This window comes from Eleginops maclovinus, chromosome 11 (genome assembly GCF_036324505.1).
Source record: "Eleginops maclovinus isolate JMC-PN-2008 ecotype Puerto Natales chromosome 11, JC_Emac_rtc_rv5, whole genome shotgun sequence".
In the NCBI taxonomy this organism is placed as follows: Eukaryota; Metazoa; Chordata; class Actinopteri; order Perciformes; family Eleginopidae; genus Eleginops; species Eleginops maclovinus.
Genome location: NC_086359.1, coordinates 25,142,219 through 25,163,348, shown reverse-complemented (window position 1 = coordinate 25,163,348; position 21,130 = coordinate 25,142,219). Strand labels below are relative to the sequence as shown.

The 21,130-nt window shown below is 41.4% G+C and overlaps 1 protein-coding gene across 23 annotated transcripts in view; it reads left to right on the top strand.

Annotated features, from left to right (window-relative positions):
* dlg2 (discs, large homolog 2 (Drosophila)) overlaps positions 1–21,130 on the top strand; it is a 186,728-nt gene that overhangs the window by 75,705 nt on the left and 89,893 nt on the right. For 13 of the 23 annotated variants that reach the window (XR_010166744.1, XR_010166743.1, XM_063894821.1 and 10 more), the window contains 3 exons: positions 13,360–13,443; positions 14,986–15,150; positions 16,551–16,610. Coding sequence is in view for 21 of the 23 variants with exons in the window: in XM_063894821.1 (XP_063750891.1) it covers positions 13,360–13,443; positions 14,986–15,150; positions 16,551–16,610 (309 nt within the window). In the remaining 2 variants the exon portion in view is untranslated. Of the gene's footprint in view, positions 1–2,095; positions 2,213–13,359; positions 13,444–14,985; positions 15,151–16,550; positions 16,611–21,130 lie in introns of those variants that run through there. The other 10 variants (XM_063894836.1, XM_063894827.1, XM_063894834.1 and 7 more) reach the window with 3 other exon arrangements.

Sequence of the window (21,130 nt, the reverse complement as noted above, 5' to 3'; positions counted from 1 at the left end):
ATAACTTTTTGGTAAAAACTCAACTCGTCGTGTTTGGAGGAGAAAGAATGCAGAGTTGCATCCAAAGAACACCATACCTACTGTGAAGCATGGGGGTGGAAACATCATGCTTTGGGGCTGTTTTTCTGCAAAGGGACCAGGACGACTGATCCGTGTAAAGGAAAGAATGAATGGGGCCATGTATCGTGAGATTTTGAGTGAAAACCTCCTTCCATCAGCAAGGGCACTGAAGATGAAGCGTGGCTGGGTCTTTCAGCATGACAATGATCCTAAACACACCGCCAGGGCAATGAAGGAGTGGCTTCGTAAGAAGCATCTCAAGGTCCTGGAGTGGCCTAGCCAGTATCCAGATCTCAACCCCATAGAAAATCTTTGGAGGGAGTTGAAAGTCCGTGTTGCCCAGCGACAGCCCCAAAACATCACTGCTTTAGAGGAGATCTGCATGGAGGAATGGGCCAAAATACCAGCAACAGTGTGTGAAAACCTTGTGAAGACTTACAGAAAACGTTTGACCTCTGTCATTGCCAACAAAGGGTATATAACAAAGTATTGAGATGAACTTTTGTTATTGACCAAATACTTATTTTCCACAATAATTTGAAAATTAATTCTTTAAAAATCAGACAATGTGATTTCCTGGATTTTATTTTCTCATTTTGTCTCTCATAGTTGAGGTATACCTATGATGAAAATTACAGGCCTCTCTCATCTTTTTAAATGGGAGAACTTCCACAATTGGTGGCTGACTAAATACTTTTTTGCCCCACTGTATGAAGAAAAAAAATATTTTTGCCGTGACGAGATTAAAGTCGACACGGCGACTTTAAAGTCAACATGTCGACATTAAACTCGAAATGTCGAGAATAAAGTTGAAATATTATGTCGAGTTTAATCTCGACATGTCGAGAATAATCTCGACTTTATGTCAATTGACACTGAAAACTATTCAGAGAGAAAGCAACCGCTCCACAGGTGCAGTTTGAGTCACGCATGGTTCTTACACTAATCACCACACTGTGGTTCTGCGCTAAAACAGCGAGGATCTCTTTATTGTTAAATCCAATTCGGAAGCATAATTTCACCAAATGATCTACACAAGCCATTTCGGATTCAGTGCAGGACCTGTGGGAGCGGTTGCTATGTCTCCCAACTAATTTCAACTATATTCTCGACATTTCAACTTTATTCTCGACATTTCGAGTTTAATGTCGACATGTTGACTTTAAAGTCGCCGTGTCGACTTTAATCTCGTCACGGCAAAAATATTTTTTTTCTTCATATGTGGCCCTAATACTCCATCGTATATCTATGCCTTTTTAAAACACTGCTGTAACGCACATATTTAAAAATGTTGGACAAATAAAGTAAATACAACCTGATGTTTTATATCAAACTCTGTTTGTGCCTTATTTAGAAAGTATAAACCTTGGCATCTCACTGGCAGTGGGAACTGCAATCAGTTACAGCACACCCTTAAGTCTGTAGCCATGGCTAATGACACCAGTCTACACCTTGCTGTGTCAATACATTTATTTATGTTAATTATTTGTTGTTCTTAACTAGTAATAATACACCTGGTTCATCATAGCAAGCAGTGGAAGCTCCTCTTCAGAAGCGACAGCGTCAGCTCGGCGTTCAACCCTCACTCGCCATTATTTATGTTATATTACAATAAATTTGTATTACTATCAAAAATATAGCACGTCATTTATTTTTTAACAAACCTCGTTCTCCAAGTAAATCTGAAAATAAATTATAATTTAGAATCTTTTTGAAAAATAAAGATCGCACATCAGTGTACAGATCAGTGATATAAAGTCATGCCTAAACAGCGACATTTTACACGGAAAGCGAGTGGCAACTACCTTAAACATTTGTTTGCCTCGACATCCAGTGGTAATTCCCCTTCAGCTGCCATCGGCAAGTAGGCCTACTGGCAGATGCCACTATATGCCACTAGCTACCACAGAAAGTAGTGGCATCTGCAGCTGCCACCGGAAGTACTTGCCACTGCTTGCAAATGCCACAAAATGCGCTTGCTCTCTCTCATTTACCGCCCGCTGCAGTGCTGCTCGTCCACGGGCGTTTAGTCTCCAGTTAACTCACCGCAGCGGCAGATTCCATATGATAGCTGCTATAATACAAAACAGGAAAACGGCTGCCTGCTCTTCCCAATGACCAATAAAAGCGAACGGATGGTCATCAGAGTAAGGTAATATAAACAGCATCACACTTCGCTCCAACCCCCCTCCCTCCCCCACATCTACAAGTAAAATTTACTTTAGGATACATTTATCGCAAGAAGTGTAGCAAAAGTCAAGGCTGCAGATTTGTGGATTTATACTGCCACAGAGCAGATTCCTGACATTGTAATGACTGATGTGAGAGGTTGTAATCACCAAGTTGCAGTTGTAATGGAAAATATATTGAAAAAATATATATTTTTCTGCAAGTGAAAATGTCATCTCTAAGTTCATTGTTTTCCTATTTGTGACTTCAAATTTTGTTCACAGATACGTGGATATTTTATACAAGTGTAAATGTATGCACACAAGCGCAGATTTTTTTTCTGCAAGTTCTCACATTGTACTCTACATGTGCTCACATCAGGTTTTACAAGCTCTTGCATTTTGCACCGTATCTACCTTCATAATTACCTAGTGTAAGGAAGAGTCTTCACATCAGAGAGGCTTCAGTTTACACTTTTGATTCAACATGCTGTTTTTCTGAGTCATGGGCTCTGTGGAGGAGGAGGTCATTTGGATATCTGATCCAACATGGAAGAAAAAAAACCCAAAAGTGACACAGAGCGACTCTCTTTCAGGATGGACAGATCTGAAAGTGCAGATGGAGAGGTTTTTAATTTAAGTTAACAGCCTTGCACATTTGTATCATAGGTAATATCATTTTGTAAGAGATTTGCTTTGGATTAGTTTCTCTCAGGATTACAGATTAATTCCTCTAGATTGAGCTCAGTCTATGTTTAGTGTCATTGATTGTTAGTTACAGGACCTGCTGTTTCCTGCTTGAACAGTGTCGTCCTCAGTATTACAGTTCCATCTAGTGGTTCAGATTGGATAGTACTGCCGTGCACTGTGTGCTTTTTACTGGTGTTACATTTGCATACTTCATATAGCCTCTGCCAAAGTGTTGTGAAAGGCCCTGTATCTCCTGCAGCTGTGGTAGACCTTCCTCACTCAGACTGTAATGATCTCCTCCCCTGCAGCGCTCCTGCAGGCCTGACTGATGAATTGTGAGAAAGAATGTAAAATCGGAAGTTTGACACAGCTGATGTACGGTTACATGTCTTTTTGTGTATTGCCCAAGCACAGTAAACCACAGAGCATTTTACATATTTCTCAGAGTGTCTGCTAACAAGAAAATCCAATGTACACTACACCAGAGGCTCCCCCACCTGGTTCTAATGATAGCTTTCACACTTTGGACTGACTGAGACTGAGAGAAACATTGTCTGATGTTCGCAGCTGCAACATACTCAGTATTAGAAAACAAAATCTAAATAATTGACAAAAAAAAAAAAAAATCTAAATGCTAATTTGTGGGTAACTCCAGTGATGGTGTAATTCTTTGAAAGAAGAGAGACTAAAAGGATGAGGATAGTAAGGACGATCACTGTACAGTGGAATAAGAGAGAGAGAGAGAGAGACTGTGGGCAATCTTGACACAGAGAGAGAGAGAGAGAGAGAGAGAATGGGAAGGGGAGTTCCTGTTGGGGTGAGTGTGTGTAAGTGTTTGTGTGTGTCCAGTGTGTGTGTTAGAGAGAGAAAAAACCTGTATGCAAAAACTAGCTCTCAAAGCGTGAACTCTCGTCCTAGCTGTGTGGCTCAGTGCGTATAGCTGTGTGCTCTGCAGAGTCCGTCCAGCTGCTGCGCACAGAGGAATGTCTCCTAAAGTTAAAAGCCCAGAGTGCACCCCGGTGCTGTGCCACTGCAAAGTTGCCTGCACCAACAACGCTCTGTCGTTGATGTTTGGCTGCAAGGTAGGTTGCAACGCATTCTCTTTGCTTCAGAAGAAGTGGTGATGACTTATTTTGATTTACCTTTTATTCGTGGCTGAGTGTTATCATGTGGTGCTCTCTTCATTGTTGTGTGGTGTTCCTGATGGAGTATCATAATGGGATGCGGATCACAGCGTTACTTGTGTTTGTCTATAATGCATTTTTCTGAGAGCAGTGCTAGCACAGCTTTGTTTTTCTATCCGCAAAGCTTGAAGCTCTATGAATGCTTACTGGGGCTTAATGAGGTCATATTTACCGCTAGTGTAATAATTCTGCATCCCTATTCTGTCAACCTTCATTTATTGTAGTGACATGTCAGGACTCTGACTTAAAGGTGCTTTAAAAGCAAGTCTAACAGTCCTCTGTTTTGCGGGATGTTTATCTTTAACAATACCTTAAGATGTTGCCTGTACTCTGAAGCCAGTTCAACAGACCCTGGATTTGTTTGAGTTATGTGGCTTGACGAACCCTAACAAACGCTCATTGTCAACTCTGAAGCCGCCAGAGTTGACAATGGCTTTGTGGTAAACGAATATAACCATAAAGTGAAGCAACTATATCTTTTCATGTTCTGTTTTTTGATCAGGACATCATTTAAAACAGTTGAAACAATACATCATAATCATAAACATGTTTATGAGAACAGCTCCATGGATTTACATAATTTCTTATTAAGCAAGAACTTTAGTAAACTCAAGTTAAAAAACATTGCTTGATAAGCTTCATAGCAGGCTGGTTTTGGTCTGGGAAAACACGGGGCCCTGCTCAGGTGCAGTGTTTTGGTAGGAGATGTAAAGGCATGTAATAATGCACAAAGCCTTTTCTTTAGTCAGGTCTGTGTCAGTGTACAACAGCAGACATCTGTTGGGTGCAGTTTGGTGGGCTGAGTATTGTATTTCTGCTTTTTGTAGATGATGTGGTTCTGATGGAGTCATTGCTCTCGGACCTGCAGCACTCGGCAATGGATACAAAGCCCAGTGTAAAGCGACTGGCTTGAGAATCTCTAACTCTGGGGCTGTGGTTCTCAGCAGGAAACCAGTGGACTGTCTGTCATTCCCAAAGTATGGAATGGTTTCGTTCTCGAGTGAGGGGAGCGAGACATAGGCCGGATATTGGAGCATGGGAGCTTTACCGCAACATTGTGATGTAGAGAGCACCGAGCCAGCTATATTACTTTTCTCACCTATGGTCATGATGGAGGTTTCCTCCGGAGGGTGGATGGCATCGAGTACGGGGCAGACCCAGGACCAGGCAGAGGAATTCTATCTTCACGCTGGCCTTGGAACACCTTGGAATCCCCAAGTTAGAGCTGGTTGATGGAGCCAGGGAAAGGGATTGGGACTTCCTGCTGGAACTACTTCCTCCGCAACCCAACGTCAGATAGGCGGTTGATCATGAAAGGATAGATGGATAAATAGTTCAACAGAGAGAGGACATTTATTGAGCAATAAAAACCAGAGAAGAAAACCAGTCAGTATCTGGTGTGACCACCATTGGCCTCATGCAGTGCAACACATCATCACATAGAGTTGGGTTGTTTTTTGTGGTCTGTGGGATGTTGGTCCACTCCTCTTCAATGGCTGTGTGAAGTTGCTGGATATTGGCAGGAGCTGGAACACGCGGTTGTATACCCCGATCCAGAGCATCCCAAACATGCTCAATGGGTCCCCTGAGTATGCAGGCCATGCAATGTCAGCTTCCAGGAATTGTGAACAGATCCTTGCAACATGGGGCCGTGCATTATCATGCTGCAACATGAGGTGATGGTGGTGGATGAATGGCACAACAACGGGCCTCAGGATCTCTTCACGGTATCTAGGGGTGGGCGATATTTTTCACTGTCCAGACGATATCGATATTATATCACGATATATGAGGGGAAAAAAATCTGAATCACATTTGAATAGCCCTTCTTAGTTAAATGACATTAGTTGAGGCAATATATGTATTTTAACATCATAAATCGACTTGGCTTACTCCGCCGTAAACTCTCTCCCGACATTCCAAGTAAAGTTGAGGCAGGCATTTCTGGCTGAAGTACTTGCGGCTCGGGATCTCGTACCTTGGGTCCAGAGTTTGAAGTAACTTTTTGAAACCCACTTTCTCCACAGTTTGGATGGGTACTATGTCCTTCGCAATGTGATGGGTTATAGCCTCCGTGATGTCTCTCCATTTCTTGCTTGTCCGCTCATAGCGAGTACCGGCAGCGAATGATGTTTGTAGTGATTGCTGAAGCGATTGAGTGGAAGTCTGGCTTGTCTTTGGTCGAGCTCCTGGGCTGATTGCTTCTCGCATTTTGATGCAATCTGCATATTCTCGTACATGCATCGTTTTAAGGTGATTTAATACATTGGTGGTGTTTCCACCTTTCGCTAAAACAGCACGGCGACACAATTTACATAAGATATTTTTTTGTTCGAGGTCGGAGATCTTAAAACCGAACCAGTTCCACACGACAGAGGTGCCCCCTTTCTTTTTCACCAATTCGTCATCCTGCACCTGGGTATTCTTTTCTGCCTGTTGAAGCATCTTTAATTTTCAATGTCTTCTTTGTCTTCAATGTCTTCTTCTTCTTCGTCGTCTTCGTCTTCTTGTTTTGGATCCACTATTGCTAGCACTATATCCGCGCAGCAAAAAATGCTTGCAACGTCCGCTCATAAAAATAGGTCTACACCGTAAATCCTCAAATTGTGGCCGAGTGCTTTTATTTACTTAGGCTGCACATCGCACTGGCCTTTATTTGGGGCAGGCTTGTATATGGACCAGGCCTTTATTTCTTGCTTTCCTTCTGTTGTATTGTATTACTTAAATCAAATAATGGGCATAATTACAGTAGGCTAATATCATTCACTGCATATGCATTTAGCGTTGTGCGTCTCCTCACTGAAAAACCATTCCGCTCAAGCCAGCCCCTGCTTGCTAGAAGTTACGAAATCAGTCACGGGGGAAAAGATTTCCAAAACTTTGTTCTAAACACGCTATTATGCTTATCGCGGACTAAAAAATCTACATTCATGATTCTACTAGACATCGTGATGTCCTAAAATAATGTCATGATTTTGATCGTTTAAAGTTGCTTTCGCGTTGCCTGTGGAGTCTGCATTGTTCACACGTCTTGCATGCCCTTATAAGGAGCTCGTGGAGCGTTTTTGAATGGAAATTAGGTGCACGAGAACTCTGTGCACAGCTGTTTTAGGAACAGACAGGCTGTTTAGGAACACGTCCAGGCATTCATTAATCCAGCGGAGATCTGTTGTTAGGTTAATCTTCCGAAGCCCGTTTGAATATACTTCAGAAGACAAAGAATGCTCGACAATGCAACCCAATATGAACGCCAATTTATGAATACCGCGGTATCAACGATATCTCAAAATTCATATCATGGCGCAGCACAATTCCGGTTTTTACTATCATACCGGTATATCGCCCACCCCTAACGGTATCTCTGTGCATTCAAAATGCCATCAATAAAATGAACCTGTTCTCGTTGCCCATAACATACGCCTGCACATACCATACCCCCACCGCCACCATGGGCCACTCAATTCACAATGTTGACATCAGCAAACCGCACCCATCCACATGACGGCATACATCTGACCTGCACAGAGAAAAGCGGGATTCACCCGGTGTGGGTTACAGGTAGTCTGTGGTTTTGAGGCCTTGGTGGATGTATTGCCAAATTCTCGTAAACGCCACTGGAGACGGTTTATGGTAGAGAAATTAACATTCAACTAATGGACAACAGCTCTGGTGGACATTCCTGCCCTCAGCATGCCAATCGCACGCTCCCTAAAAACCTGCGACATCTGTGGCATCGTGCTCTGTGATAAAAGTGCACGGTTTACAGAGGCCCTTACTGAGACCAGCCTGAGGCACAAATGTGCAACACATGCTGTCTGATCAGCATCTTGATATGCCACACTTGTGAGGTGGATGGATTATCTCGGCAAAGGAGAAGTGCTGACTAACACAGATTTAGACGTTTGTGAACAATATTTGAGAGAAATACGTCTTTATTTCAGCTCGACAAAACTGGGAGCAAAGACAGTGTTGCATTTATATTTTTGTTCAGTGTTGTTAAATATTCATCCATTGTCAGTTTATGAGCTCCATGAATTCTGTCCAAAACACAAATGATCTGCAAATGATATGAACATGTATGAGGAAGGCACGGAGCACAGCTGTACCAGGCAGTGTGAAATTAACTTCTGTTTTTGATCTACCTTTTAAAGTGATGCAGTGAAAAATATTAGGAAAGGAAGTAGATTATTTTAATCTCAATGAATGGAAGTTTGATCAATCTCTTGGAATGTTTGACCTTTTAAAACACCAGGCCTAATGTCATGCTTAGGAATATAATGTTTATACCTGGAGACCACCCACAATGTGTGCCATTTCCTGGGTCCTTTTTGTGTCTTTGTAGAACTTTGTTGTAACTGTTAGCTGGTGTGGCGGCTGAGCCTTTAGTGTCGCCATGAGCAACAGTGACAATGTTCCAGCAATGTTGGAGTTATGTTTTTTTGTTCTCTGTCTCTTAATCTATAGTAAACTTGATGTGTTTTGGGAAATGTTTTATAGCAGCTGTGCTAGTCATTTAGCAATGGCACGGAGCCACTGTTGAATGCATAGAGTGTAAAGAACACACATCAATCTCTCCGACTGTAGACATTGGTCTGTTGAGGAATATTTCAAATAATCCCAGAATTAATTAAAACTGGGACATATTCTACAGTTACTGAGAAAACCCAGGCATTGTATGGGTTCAAGATCCATATGTATGTTTTACTGTAAAAGCAAGAAAAACAGAGGGCAGGTGCTCCGTCCCATAGCTCAGCTCTCCCTCCTGCTGTCGGGAAGAATTAGGACCGCAGAACAGAATGGTGGAAGAGATTCTTACTTTACATAAATAGAGCCACAGAAAGAGGTCAGTGCGCACAACCGCTAGGAGATTCCACACTAAATCTGCACAGAGGCTCTGAATCTGCCCTTGGCCATGCCAACCCACATTTCCATCTCATCTTGATTCTGCTGTAGTGAACATCACAGAGCAGGGATCCTCTCAGTGGAGCATGACAGCACAACACGTGCACGCTGACGCTCTGCACACAGCCCGTCCAGCTCTCAGCTACAGCATATCATACAGCTTCACGTTGAGAGGCATCCCTACAGCAGCAGCGCGCACTCTTATATGGTGTGCTAAACAAGACTTTCATTATTGTTGCTTTTAATCACAAGGAAGTACAAGGCAATGTGACATAATTAATAAAACAGGTTTTCAACAACAATAAAGCATGACTAATGTAAGATTTATGTTTTCTCTCACAATGGATAATTATAATTAGATGCAAGAAATACAAGAAGCTAAAAAACAAAAACATTTTACTCTTTTTTACTTTAAAGATCTCTTTGTTATTTTTGCAGGGGATTCTTTAGGAGCCCTTTGCATTGTGCTGAAGTCATCACTGTGTTCTCCCTGGTTCTGCTTGGTTTAACACGAAGCCTTCCTCTAATGATCACATCCCTTCTCATCCTTCGGTCTCTCCCTGTAGTCACTCATCGTAAAGTATGGTTTTGTTCTTGAGGCTATGCTCCATAGTCACATAGAACTCATCATGTCCCATGACTTAGTTTTAATGTTGTTAAAACTGCAGAAGCATCCTGGGGGGGCAGTATGATGCAGTATTACTGCGTGCTCTTGGTTCTTGACTCATGGCATTTGCTTCATAAATTCTAAGCTTAAAACAAGTATTCAAGAACTACACTGTGCCTCTGATCCTTCTTATCTGAGCACTGCCAGCATTTTATACTTTGGGCCTGTGGCACTAACTGACAGTGTAGATGCAGCTCGACACAGACGTTAAGTCCGTGGGCCATACACACGCACGCACGCACGCACGCACGCACGCACGCACGCACGCAGGCAGGCAGGCAGGCACGCACACACACACACACACACACACAGTGCTACATCTGTTTTTACAAAAACGGTCTATATACCGCACTGTGGTTGGGGACACCCAAGTGTTACGGTAAGAGCATCTGGGTCAACCTGTTTTTTATACATATATATAAAGGATATATAATATATATTAAGGATGTGTGTATTCTTTTGTTATGTCTTTGCCAGGTACTTAAAGTAGTCTATGCCTAAGCCTCCATTGTGCTTTCAGGGAGTGTAGACATTGCATACTTTTTGAATTGAACTACAGTATATCAATGTAATATGTACATAGCCACTCATCACATGGACTGGCTGGTGGTTTGGATGGGAATGTTGGCAAGATTGTGCAAGTGAAACCACATTTTTGTACTGCTTTAATTCTTCATGGCATAGCCTCAACAAGATGCTGGAAACATTCCTCAGAAATGTTGGTCCATGATAGCATGACGCATCCATGAGGCCTATCTCCTGTTCCACCACACCCCAAAGGAGCTCTATAGGATTGAGATCTAGGGACTGTGGAGGCCAATGGAGTACATCGTCATGTTCAAGAAACCAGTTGGAGATGATTTGAGCTTTGTGAAAGGGTGCGTTATCCTGCTTGAAGTAGCCATCAGAAGATTGGTACACTGTGGCCATAAAGGGGTTAACACTAAATTGTGAAACCAACCGGCTGAATGTCGCAGCAGAGATCAAGACTCATCAGACCAGGCAACGTTTTTCCAATCTTCTATTGTAAAGTTTTGGTGAGCCCGTGCAAATTGGAGCCTCAGTTTCCTGTTCCTAGCTGACAGGAGGGGCCCCTGGTGTGGTCTTCTGCTGCTGTTGCCCCTGTTCGGATTTTTTGAATTCGGCCCTCCCAAAAGGCTTGACAGAAAGCACACTGAAACAATAACTCGTGTTTTTATCCTCGGTCTTCTTTTATTCTTATTATGAAATGACCACAGGTCATAAATCTGAAATGATCAAACCACATACAACAGGTTACATAAAATAATATTAATGAAATTGCTTGCATTAATAATAGCTTAATGCTAACAAGACCTAGCTCAGCGCTAGCATGGAAGCTAATAACGTCAGCCTATTATGCTAACCAGAGCTAGCTGCGTGCGCTAAATAACACTCTCTCAAGACTGCCTAACAGTGCGGCAAACATCAACACATTATATTTATAAGCTACACATCATTAGCAGGCTATTTCCCAGCTAGCTTCAGCTTACCAATGGGCCGTGTGCTTCTGTCGAAACCTGATTACAACTGCCGTCATCGATAACACCGGTAGCCACACAGGCTTTTCAAAATAAACCGAAGAGGCACAAAACCCTTAAATAAATTATTCAGAGCTAAACTCATGATAAAACAATAAAAGTCTTGACAGTCCCTCTGCTTCAAGGTTCCACATGTTTTGGTTCAGAGAGGCTCTTCTGCACACCTTGGTTGTAACTAGTGGTTATCTGAGTTACAGTTACCTTTCTATCATCTTGAACCACTCTGCCCATTGTTTTCTGACCTCTGGCATTTGCCCAGAGAATACCGCTCTCTCGATAGTGTCCCTTTTTGGGACCATTCTCTATAAATTCTGCCACCAATAACCATGCTTTGTTCAAAGTCAATTAAATCACCTTTCTGGCCCATTCTGATGCTCTGTCTGAACTTCACTATAGGTTGCGGTGGAATAGTCAGTGTATCTTAGGAAGGTTCCTAACCAAGTGAAATGACCAGGAAGTCCCTCTGTGCCCGCTATGACAAAATTTGTCTGAATTTTCTAGATGAACTGCATTTTGGGCTTCTCTCAGGCTTCAGTCCAGAGGCCTGGGGGTACAGGAGATATGATTTTTAGCTCACAGTCTTCTCTGCATTGTTCAAACCTCTTACCTCATTATACCAGTTTCACTGTTGGCTGCTTATCAGTGTATAAAAGCCTTATAAAGGCTACTGATATTCAATACATAAATCTGTAGGAGAACATATCAACGTAGGCATGACCCGGCCTACAGTATGTAGTGTTTAAAATGAACAAAGATTGACAATATTTTCTTTGTCACATCACCTAATTATTTCTGTTACATTTATTAGTTAGTTTATTTCTGTCCAGCAGTGGCTCATTGAGTAGGGGCTTGGACTGGGAATCGTAGGGTTGCCGGTTCAAGTCCCTGAACAGACTTGAAATATGGAAAGTGGACTGCTACTTGGAGAGGTCCCAGTTCACCTCCTAGGCCCTGCTGTGGTGCCCTTGAGCAAGGCACCGGACACCTCCATTCCCCCCTCCCCATTGCTCCCCGGGCGCTGCACAATAGCTGCCCACTGCTCCAAGTACTAGGATGGGTTAAATATAGAGGACCAATTTCACTGTGTGTGCTCTGCTGTGTGCATGTATGTGACTGATTCTATCTCCATAACAGTATTATAGTGGATAATGCATGCTTGACAATACAGCTCAGGCATTATCCAAGAATGCATTCCTATTTTTAGAAGTCCTGGTAGCTGTGGACTCCTTACATTCCAATACATCTCTTGCATTGCTGCCTCTAGGATCAGCGAGGCGACACAATTGCCTTGCATCTCATCGATGCATCTAGACACTCTCTGCACAAAGATCCCCTTTGTTTATCAGCCCTTATTCTCTGAGTCTGTTTTATCTACTAAACACTGTTCCTTTTTCCTCCATGTGCAAACATGAGGCTCACTCTTCCTCTTCTTTGAGACAATTTGTTCCAATTTTGCCTTGAAACCGGGGTCAATCTCCAAATTCACAATAATGGCAATTTAAGTTTGTGAGTCTCTCACATCCAGTTCTGTGGTCATGTTAGAGCATACTGCCGCAGTTATCTGATTTGGTTAAAAGTTCAAATGCCAATCTGGCACAATGAACCTGCAGAGAAACAGTGGATGGTCATTCTTTACTCTGTAGAACAGATCTACTGAGTGTGTAAAAGTGCTTTGGGAGATCTGATTTCTGCTCTTGCCTGCTCACGGTAACTGTGTTTACACATGTTTCAGATCCCTATCCATGTCTGTCCTGCAATGTGCTGACGTGTTGTGTTAGTGCAGAACATGAACAGTGTGTGTGTGTGTGTGTGTGTGTGTGTGTGTGTGTGTGTGTGTGTGTGTGTGTGTGTGTGTGTGTGTGTGTGTGTGTGTGTGTGTGTGTGTGTGTGTGTGTGTGTGTGAGTGAGTGAGTGAGTGAGTGAGTGAGTGAGTGAGTGAGTGAGTGAGTGAGTGAGTGAGTGAGTGAGTGAGTGAGTGAGTGAGTGAGTGAGTGAGTGAGTGAGTGTGTTTGTGTCAGTGCTTCTGGTTGTATGCTCGTGAGCTTGGACTGACTGTTAATTCTCTTTTTTTATTGGAAACTGTTGTGTTTGTTATTGGTGGTTACATATGGTCCTGTTGCTCTCTCCAGAACAGGCCACCTGCAGTACAGGGGTCCCCCCACAACGGCCAACCCCCACCCTGCATGAACCCTGCCTTGATGAACGCTCCATGGGTGAGAGAGGGGAGGAGGGGGGTAGTATTTTTCACCACGTCCAAACTGCATACATGATAACAGTCATGAATGTTTTCTCACCATTCATGAAGTTCAGAAGAGATGTTTCCATGGTGATGCCCTGCCAGATCTGCTTCCTGTTCACTACACTGCAAAAACAGCCTGACTAAAAAGAAGCAAAATATTTTTTAAAGAAATCAAATTACTTGGCATCAACCAAAACAATCTGAAAGCCAATTTAGCTTGGCTATAATTCTTAAAATTAGCATAAAAGTCTATCCACTGAAATACCAGGTCCTAAAAACTGGACAGATGTCCAGAGCGTGCTTATTACAAGCAATGAAAGCTTTTTATCAGACTCAATTCAATGAGTGCTTTGGTCTTCTGCTGGATCTGACTTTAAAAATATATATCTTAAATTAAGATGAATAATTACCAAAAAAGCATATAAAAAAGATTTATAATTAGTATAAAAGGCTTACAATAAGATATATTATAGATAATATTTAACAAAACAGCCTCTTTCATTGCTACCTTTATAAGTGACTCTGTCTTAAATCAAGGCACCAGGAGCATCCTAATTTAAGAAAAGAAAAAATGATCTGACAATCTTTAATCCATCATGGAAAAACTGTAAATGCAATGCATCCTGGGATAAATAATGAGTAACTGATCACAGGCGTCTGCTGAAATGTTTGCAGAAGCAATGACTTGATTCTTTTGGAGGTTGCTCCGTTTGCCCACAAATCATTTATCCAAATATGCTTATATACCTATAAAATACAGCAGTTTAAATATCTTATTAAGAAAAATATATTTTCTTATGATTACTTTTCCAGATCAAAACATGCTTGACAAGATTCTTTGTCTTTTTAGACAACAAAATGCTTTTCTCCAGAAACAAGGTTTTATTGTTTAAATTCAGTTTCTGCAGTGTTCGTCCTGTGCTTTTCATGCCACACAGCCATTGTTGACTCATGAGTATCTCTGTTATGAATATATTATATTATATATATAGATATTTATATAGATAGTTTATTGAACTCCAAAGTTTATTGAGAGAACACTTATTGTAGTACTATCTAGTAAGTTACAGAAAGGAAGCTTTTGTGTTCTAAATGTGGGACACTGGCCAAATAAAATGTATAATTAATATTCATAAATATTGGAATGCAGCCTAAGCTGTTTGAATGAATCTCTCCTCACTGTATTTTATTCTGATGCTTCTCTGCCTCATATTTTGCCTTGTTCTATACAGTGAAACTGTCATATTGTATTCATTGTTCACAAAGGAAACTTTTAACAGAAAAAGAGAAAAGGAAATCGCACCAATACAATTCCAAATATTCATATCTAGGTATGTAATTGACCGGTGTAATGCACAGGTAATCGTGATGAATAATTGATTCAGTCATCACTGAAACATAAGAAAGGATATTTTTTGTATCTTATCTTTCTTTGTGTCCTCCTCTGTCCCTCTCCTCTCTCTCAATGTCCACCCTTTTGTTCTCATTCTACCTCTCCCTCTCCTCCTGCTCTCAGCAGTACCACTACCAAGAAGACGACTCGCCGCCTCTCGACCAGGGGTTCCCGCGGCTCACCAACGAGGTGCGCGCCCCTGAGCTGGTGCACGTTTCCGAGAAGAACCTGTCTGAGATTGAGAATGTGCACGGCTACGTGTCTCATTCCCACATCTCTCCTCTCAAGGTGAGCCCCTAGTCCCCCAACATTCCCAGTCTTGGCTTCTGCTCCTGGCATGGAGAACCTGAGCCTCAGCGCCCTGAGCGCCTGCCATCGGACTCTCAGTCTGCTCTTCTGTTTGTCTCTTCAGCTCTAAATTGACCACCGCACTCTGCTCAGGGTTTATAGCCTGCTTCATTCTTTTTTAAATTCTTTTTTTCTCCTGTTTTGTTGGAAGGTAAATATCAACCACCTGCTTTATAACCTGACTGCTGATTTGGTATTAAGGTGAACCAGGAGGAATGACACAGCTGTCAGATAAATGACAGTCAACATGGAACTGACTTTGTGCATGTAGCAGAAATTAATTCAGTTCATTCTGTTGGAAAACACTTTTTATAATGAATTCTGCTCAGGTGCATCCTATACTAATGAAATGTTTCCTTTTGTTTATTCATACTTGATTTTCTTTTTCCTTGAATTGATGTACTTTCCTATGTATACAGGTGTGCTGCAGAAGCACACATGTGGCAATAACCTGGTGGTAGGCCTGTAGTGTATGATTAATGAAATACTGCCTTCCCATCCTCTCCTCCCCCTGCACACGCTCCCTCTGCACGGTCAGCCTTCTGTGAGAGTGCTGACCTGGAGTCCAGACTCCGGTCAGCTCAGAGACACATTTAGGCAGTTTGCAGGTGCAGGGAAAGGAAGTGATGTCACAATTAGACAGCGGTTCAGCAGGCCGATAGATTTCTTTCTGTCCTTACTCAATGTTTCCCCAGCAGGGGGCAGTGTTGGAGATGAAGTGTAGCTGTTGTCTCAGGGAGTGGACAATGAGCTGCCTGCTTCTTTAGTTGACAGGAGCACAGAATAATGATGACAGTAGACATGTGTAATAATCCTGATCAGTGAAAAGTAAAGCGGTTGAATAGTCTTAACCAGTGCAGTGAGACTTATTATATCACACATGATCGTTTCAAAATATATTCAGGAATGCCATAACAACTTTGTTTGTGTAAAAAAAAAGTTAAAAGCATTAGAAATAGTCTGGTATGGACCTGACCTTTCACCTTTGGATACACTGTCAATACAGTAATAACGACTATTATTATTTCAGTCCCTTTTCTATATGGTGTTGAGGTAATATTATTATGTGAAGAGAAGAGTTTTTTAATCTTGCTGCATAAAAGCAAACTGAGCAGAAACTGCAGTGGATCAGATTGTGCCGTCAGTAAGTGTGGGTAAATAACACAGGAGGGCAGAGGGACCCCCTCCCTCTCACCCCCTGGAACGTGCTTTCCTTCTCCTACCTCTCATCATTTGTGAGGGTAACCATTATTAATTATATTTTATTCCAATGCATCAGTCTGTCTCTCTGTCTCTCTGCATACTGGTTAGTGATGTTGTCTCTCGTTTCTTACCTGCAGCCTGCACTGGTTACCCGTTTTGATCTTGCATACCCGGGTGTGACCACAGCAAACTACATGGCAAGTTTTATTTAATTTTTTATTTCACCTCTGGGGAATCTAAGCTGACTGTGTCTTGTGGTATGATTTACATCTCTTACTTCTGGGACCTTGTGCCCGGATGATGGATGTCCCCTCGATGCTGCATGGACTTTGTTTGGTGTTGTCTTTAAACCATGGCTCATAGCAGCAGCCTTCCCTTTTCCTGTTGGTTCCTCCTTCTCTTGTCATACACCAGCTTTGTAAAATAACCCCACATGTGTTGTGAACCTTTTGCTTGCCAACAGATCCCCTGTGCTTGTTGTGGTGTTACTGTGGTCTAAATGTGTCTGTAAATGATCCTGTTTTACTTCCTGTTGAAGATCCAGCTGAGCCTGGGGCATGTGTTGAGCATACATTCATCTGATCAGCCTACACTCAGTGATGGAGCATATGATTCAACGGCCAAGTTTACACGCAGTCTACTGTTTCCTCTGTTTCTATCCTCTGAGGGGATTTTTGAATTGACACAATGAATAGTTCATATTCATTTTTATTAATTTCAGTGCAGGCTCTGTGCAGTCACTGTAAGCTTTAAGAACCAAAGGCAAAGTGAGTCCCATCAGTCATTTTATTTAAAAACGGTGTTATTAAATGATAGGAGAAGATGTGCGTGTTGGGTTTGTCCAAAGATCCCCAGGTGATCCACTGACATTTTATTTTGGAAGCCCTCAATACTTAAAAGATGAGCTACCTAACCTATGTTTTTTTCTTGAAATTGCTCGAAATAGATATTTGCATTAGCGACTAGACGAATACAAATGGATTTACATTAAAACATTTATATTTGAGCTACAGTGTAGCTTAGCGCTGGGAGAACGGTTTCTGCTTGGGTTTGTGTGCGAGTGTACCACAGCGTCGGTGGTCTTCTGTAGTGTTCTGCTGCAGGCCTGTGCATATTACACACCTCTGTTGGAGCCCCCCATGGGTCGCTTTGGAAAGTTGTCCTTCCCAATGTTCATGATATTTGATGTTTGTTACAACTTTAACCGATACTGCTTATCGATCCGGTACTTTTACTTGTTATTGGTTCTTTTTAAGGGAAATCTAAACAAATTGGAAGCAGAATTCCACTCTTTTAATGTTTAGTGTGGATTTTGGGCAGCTGGTACACATGACATACCTACAGTAAGTAACTAAGTAGATTTACTCAAGTACTGTACTTAAGTACAATTAAGTATTTACATGTTATGCTCCTGTGTACTTCTACTCCACTACAATTTAGAGGTAAATGGCATACTTTTACTCCACTACATGTATTTAATCCCTTTAGTTACTTTACAGATCTGGATTAATGATGGTAAATATAATCAGCCCTGAAATCAGACTTTAGTTCACCTGGAGCTACCCTGCAGTATACAAAGCCATTCAAACTAGCTGCACCTTTACCAGCTCTGAGAACACTTTAATGATCAATCATTATAAAACATATCAGAGATATTATTCTGAAATGGACCAATCAAACAATGACTACTTTTACTGTCGCTACTTTAAGTACATTTAGATGAGAGTACTTTCTACTTTTACTGGAGGAACATTTTGATTGCAGGACTTTTACTGTGACAGAGTATTCCTACACTCTGGTTCTTCTAATTTAACTCAAGTACAAGATCTGAGTACTTCTACTTTTACTCAAGTACAATATCTGAGTACTTCTACTTTACTCAAGTACAACATCTGAGTACTTCTACTTTAACTCAAGTACAACATCTGAGTACTTCTACTTTTACTCAAGTACAAGATCTGAGTACTTCTACTTTTGTTCAAGTACAAGATCTGAGAACTTCTCCCATCCACCCAAAAAATGTTTAACTCAAAGACACATCTATAAATAGTAAAACCAGAGAAACTGATAATGCTGCAATGTTCTCTTAATTTGTTCTGGAGCTGTATGACTTCACTGATTGGACATCTACATAAAAGGTGCCACATTCTCCCTCAAACTAGGCAAATAATACAAACCTGAAAGACAAATTAAAAAATAAAAGGAATCGAACAAAAGACACTCCTTTTGTAGTTTGTCTTTAGCATTTTCCCACCTATACATCTGCTTAGATAACTATTGTCTTTGTCTGAGAAAGGCAGACGAGAGGCCCCAGTGAGTAAAGCGCCTGAAACAGAATATGTGCTCAGCCTATTCCATTCCTCCCAGCCTTGGGAATTTGTACTAAGAAATGACTTTAATACTGTGGGTGCAGCTGTAGAGGTGGCAGGGAGGCAAGAATTATGCTTTGTCTACAACTAGAGGAAGTGAAACCCTTTGCTCGCCCAATCAGGCCCCACAGTAGAGAGTGTGATTCAGGAAGATATTATTGATTCAAACTGCTGCAAAGTTTATCGATTACAACCCTCTCTCCATGGTAATGTTCACTGGTAAAACACAGCAATTACTTTTCTTTCCATCAGGCAGGGTGAAGTTTGAGAGAAATAAATAGCAGTTTAATGAAGGCTGCAGCTCGACTTTCATGTGGAAAACATTCCCTTTCCTTTAATCCACTCCCTGTTGTCTGTTCCTCCTCTGGTTGCTTATACCTACAATGTGAGGCCCTGATTACCTCATGAACACGGTACACTGTGTTTACCTTTGGACATGGATAGGAACAGAGCCACCAACAACTATCATGATGTGATGAGGATCAGTTTCAGTCAAACACTTCACAGCTGGCTTCAGGAGGCCACTCAGAGTTGACTGAGCCAGATGTTTGATTGAGAACTACATTCAGTTTTTTAAACCATCTGAAGTACACTGGGTCAGTGTTAGTTGTTCATGGTTAGTTTATAAACAACATCCCAGGCTGCTGCAGAGTCCAGGTGCAACACAACACATGACCAGTGAGGAGTTTCTCAGTCCAGCGTTGTTGTCAGTGTGACTATAGAAACAGGGGCAGACCTTAAACATCTTCCACACCACACACATTGCTTTCTCAACGTATGTACAAAACAAGAGAGTGTCATTCGAACCCTACTTAAAGACAACATTTTGTTTCTTAAAACCGAATCCTATATAATTGTTCGAGCAGGTATAGCAAGCAAGTATACAACAACTGAGATAGCATTCTGTCCTGCTTTTAGGATTGATTTGAATCCCATACCTTGCCCTAGCTTATTCATTTATTAAAATCATTTTTGGACACCCAAACATTTGCTGAGATCAACAAGAAATCTGCTGAATGAGCTTCAACTAAATTATCATCTGCACAGAACATTAAAATGATCCTATAAATGCATGAACATTGATGACACAGTACTTTTCAGTAAATGGGTCAGGGGAACTGTCTAGTATTCCAGTCATCAAAAAGATTCCTTGAGGTCTCTCCTCTCCTCTTTTCAAACGGCCCATCCTCCTTACATTGGGACAGGCTTGTTCTCGCAGTGCTTTCTGATGGAAAGAAAAGATTAAACTTGAGTCTTAGTACATAATCTAAACATCAAGTACTGTAAAAGGCCTCAAGAACTGTGTTGAGTCCAGTCTCCTCAGACCTCTTAAAGCATGGTTGGTTCCAAAGAACACGTCTTCCAATAGTGGCAGTCTCAAGAGTCAAGGCTTTATCATCATGCACAGCAGCTACAGGCTGCTCCAACAATGCAACAAGAATATATATATATATATATATATATAGGACATAAAACAAATCAAATCAATAAAAATAGTGAAAGAAATAACAGAATAGAAATGAAATAGTGCAAGAAGACAAATGGAATCATTTCTGCTGTTTTTGAGTAAAGGACAAAACTATTTGTATATAAACATGAAAATTGACACAGCTTTTGTACTTAATCTTGATTAGTTGGCCCCTCCAGTGGCATTTGGCCCTGCATTTTTTTCCTTGTAATTGTGCTTTTACCGCCTCACACTTTGTTGCTTTTAATTGTTATAGTGGTTGACCCCCAGAAACAAGGTAATATCTTGAAATTAATATATACAATGTTTTCTTTTGGATCCCTACTCATTCTGCTTCGAAGCATAACAGTCAACTCAACTACAGTAGACGGTTGTCACGATGTTGCTGATGGCAAACACAGTTGATGCGTAGCTGTGATTATTTCAGTTCACAGATGGCTTCTGTCATTGTTTTGTTGGTGTTCAGAGTGTGTGTTTCTGTTGTGAGGAAAAAGAAGAGTCCGGAAACACACACTAGGAAAACTGAAAGGTTGACTTTAATTAAATGTATTATGTCAACAGATTTCACATAACTGTATTAGGTTAGTTGAAAGCAATGATATGTAGTTGAAACGATTTAAACTTAATATTATTGCTTTCAGCTAACCTAATACAGTTATGTGAAATCTGTTGAAATAATACATTTAATTAAAGTCAACCTTTCAGTTGTTTCAGTGCAGGGAGTCAGAGTGTGAGTGGCCTCTGCTGCAGATGGCCTGTTCACAAGGCGTTCCCATCAGCTATATTGAACATAATGATGCATCTCAGCCCCTCTGTGACACACTCACACACTGAGGGGCCTCCCAAATGGATCTGCTCTTACTGAGTTTCTGTAAGAGGT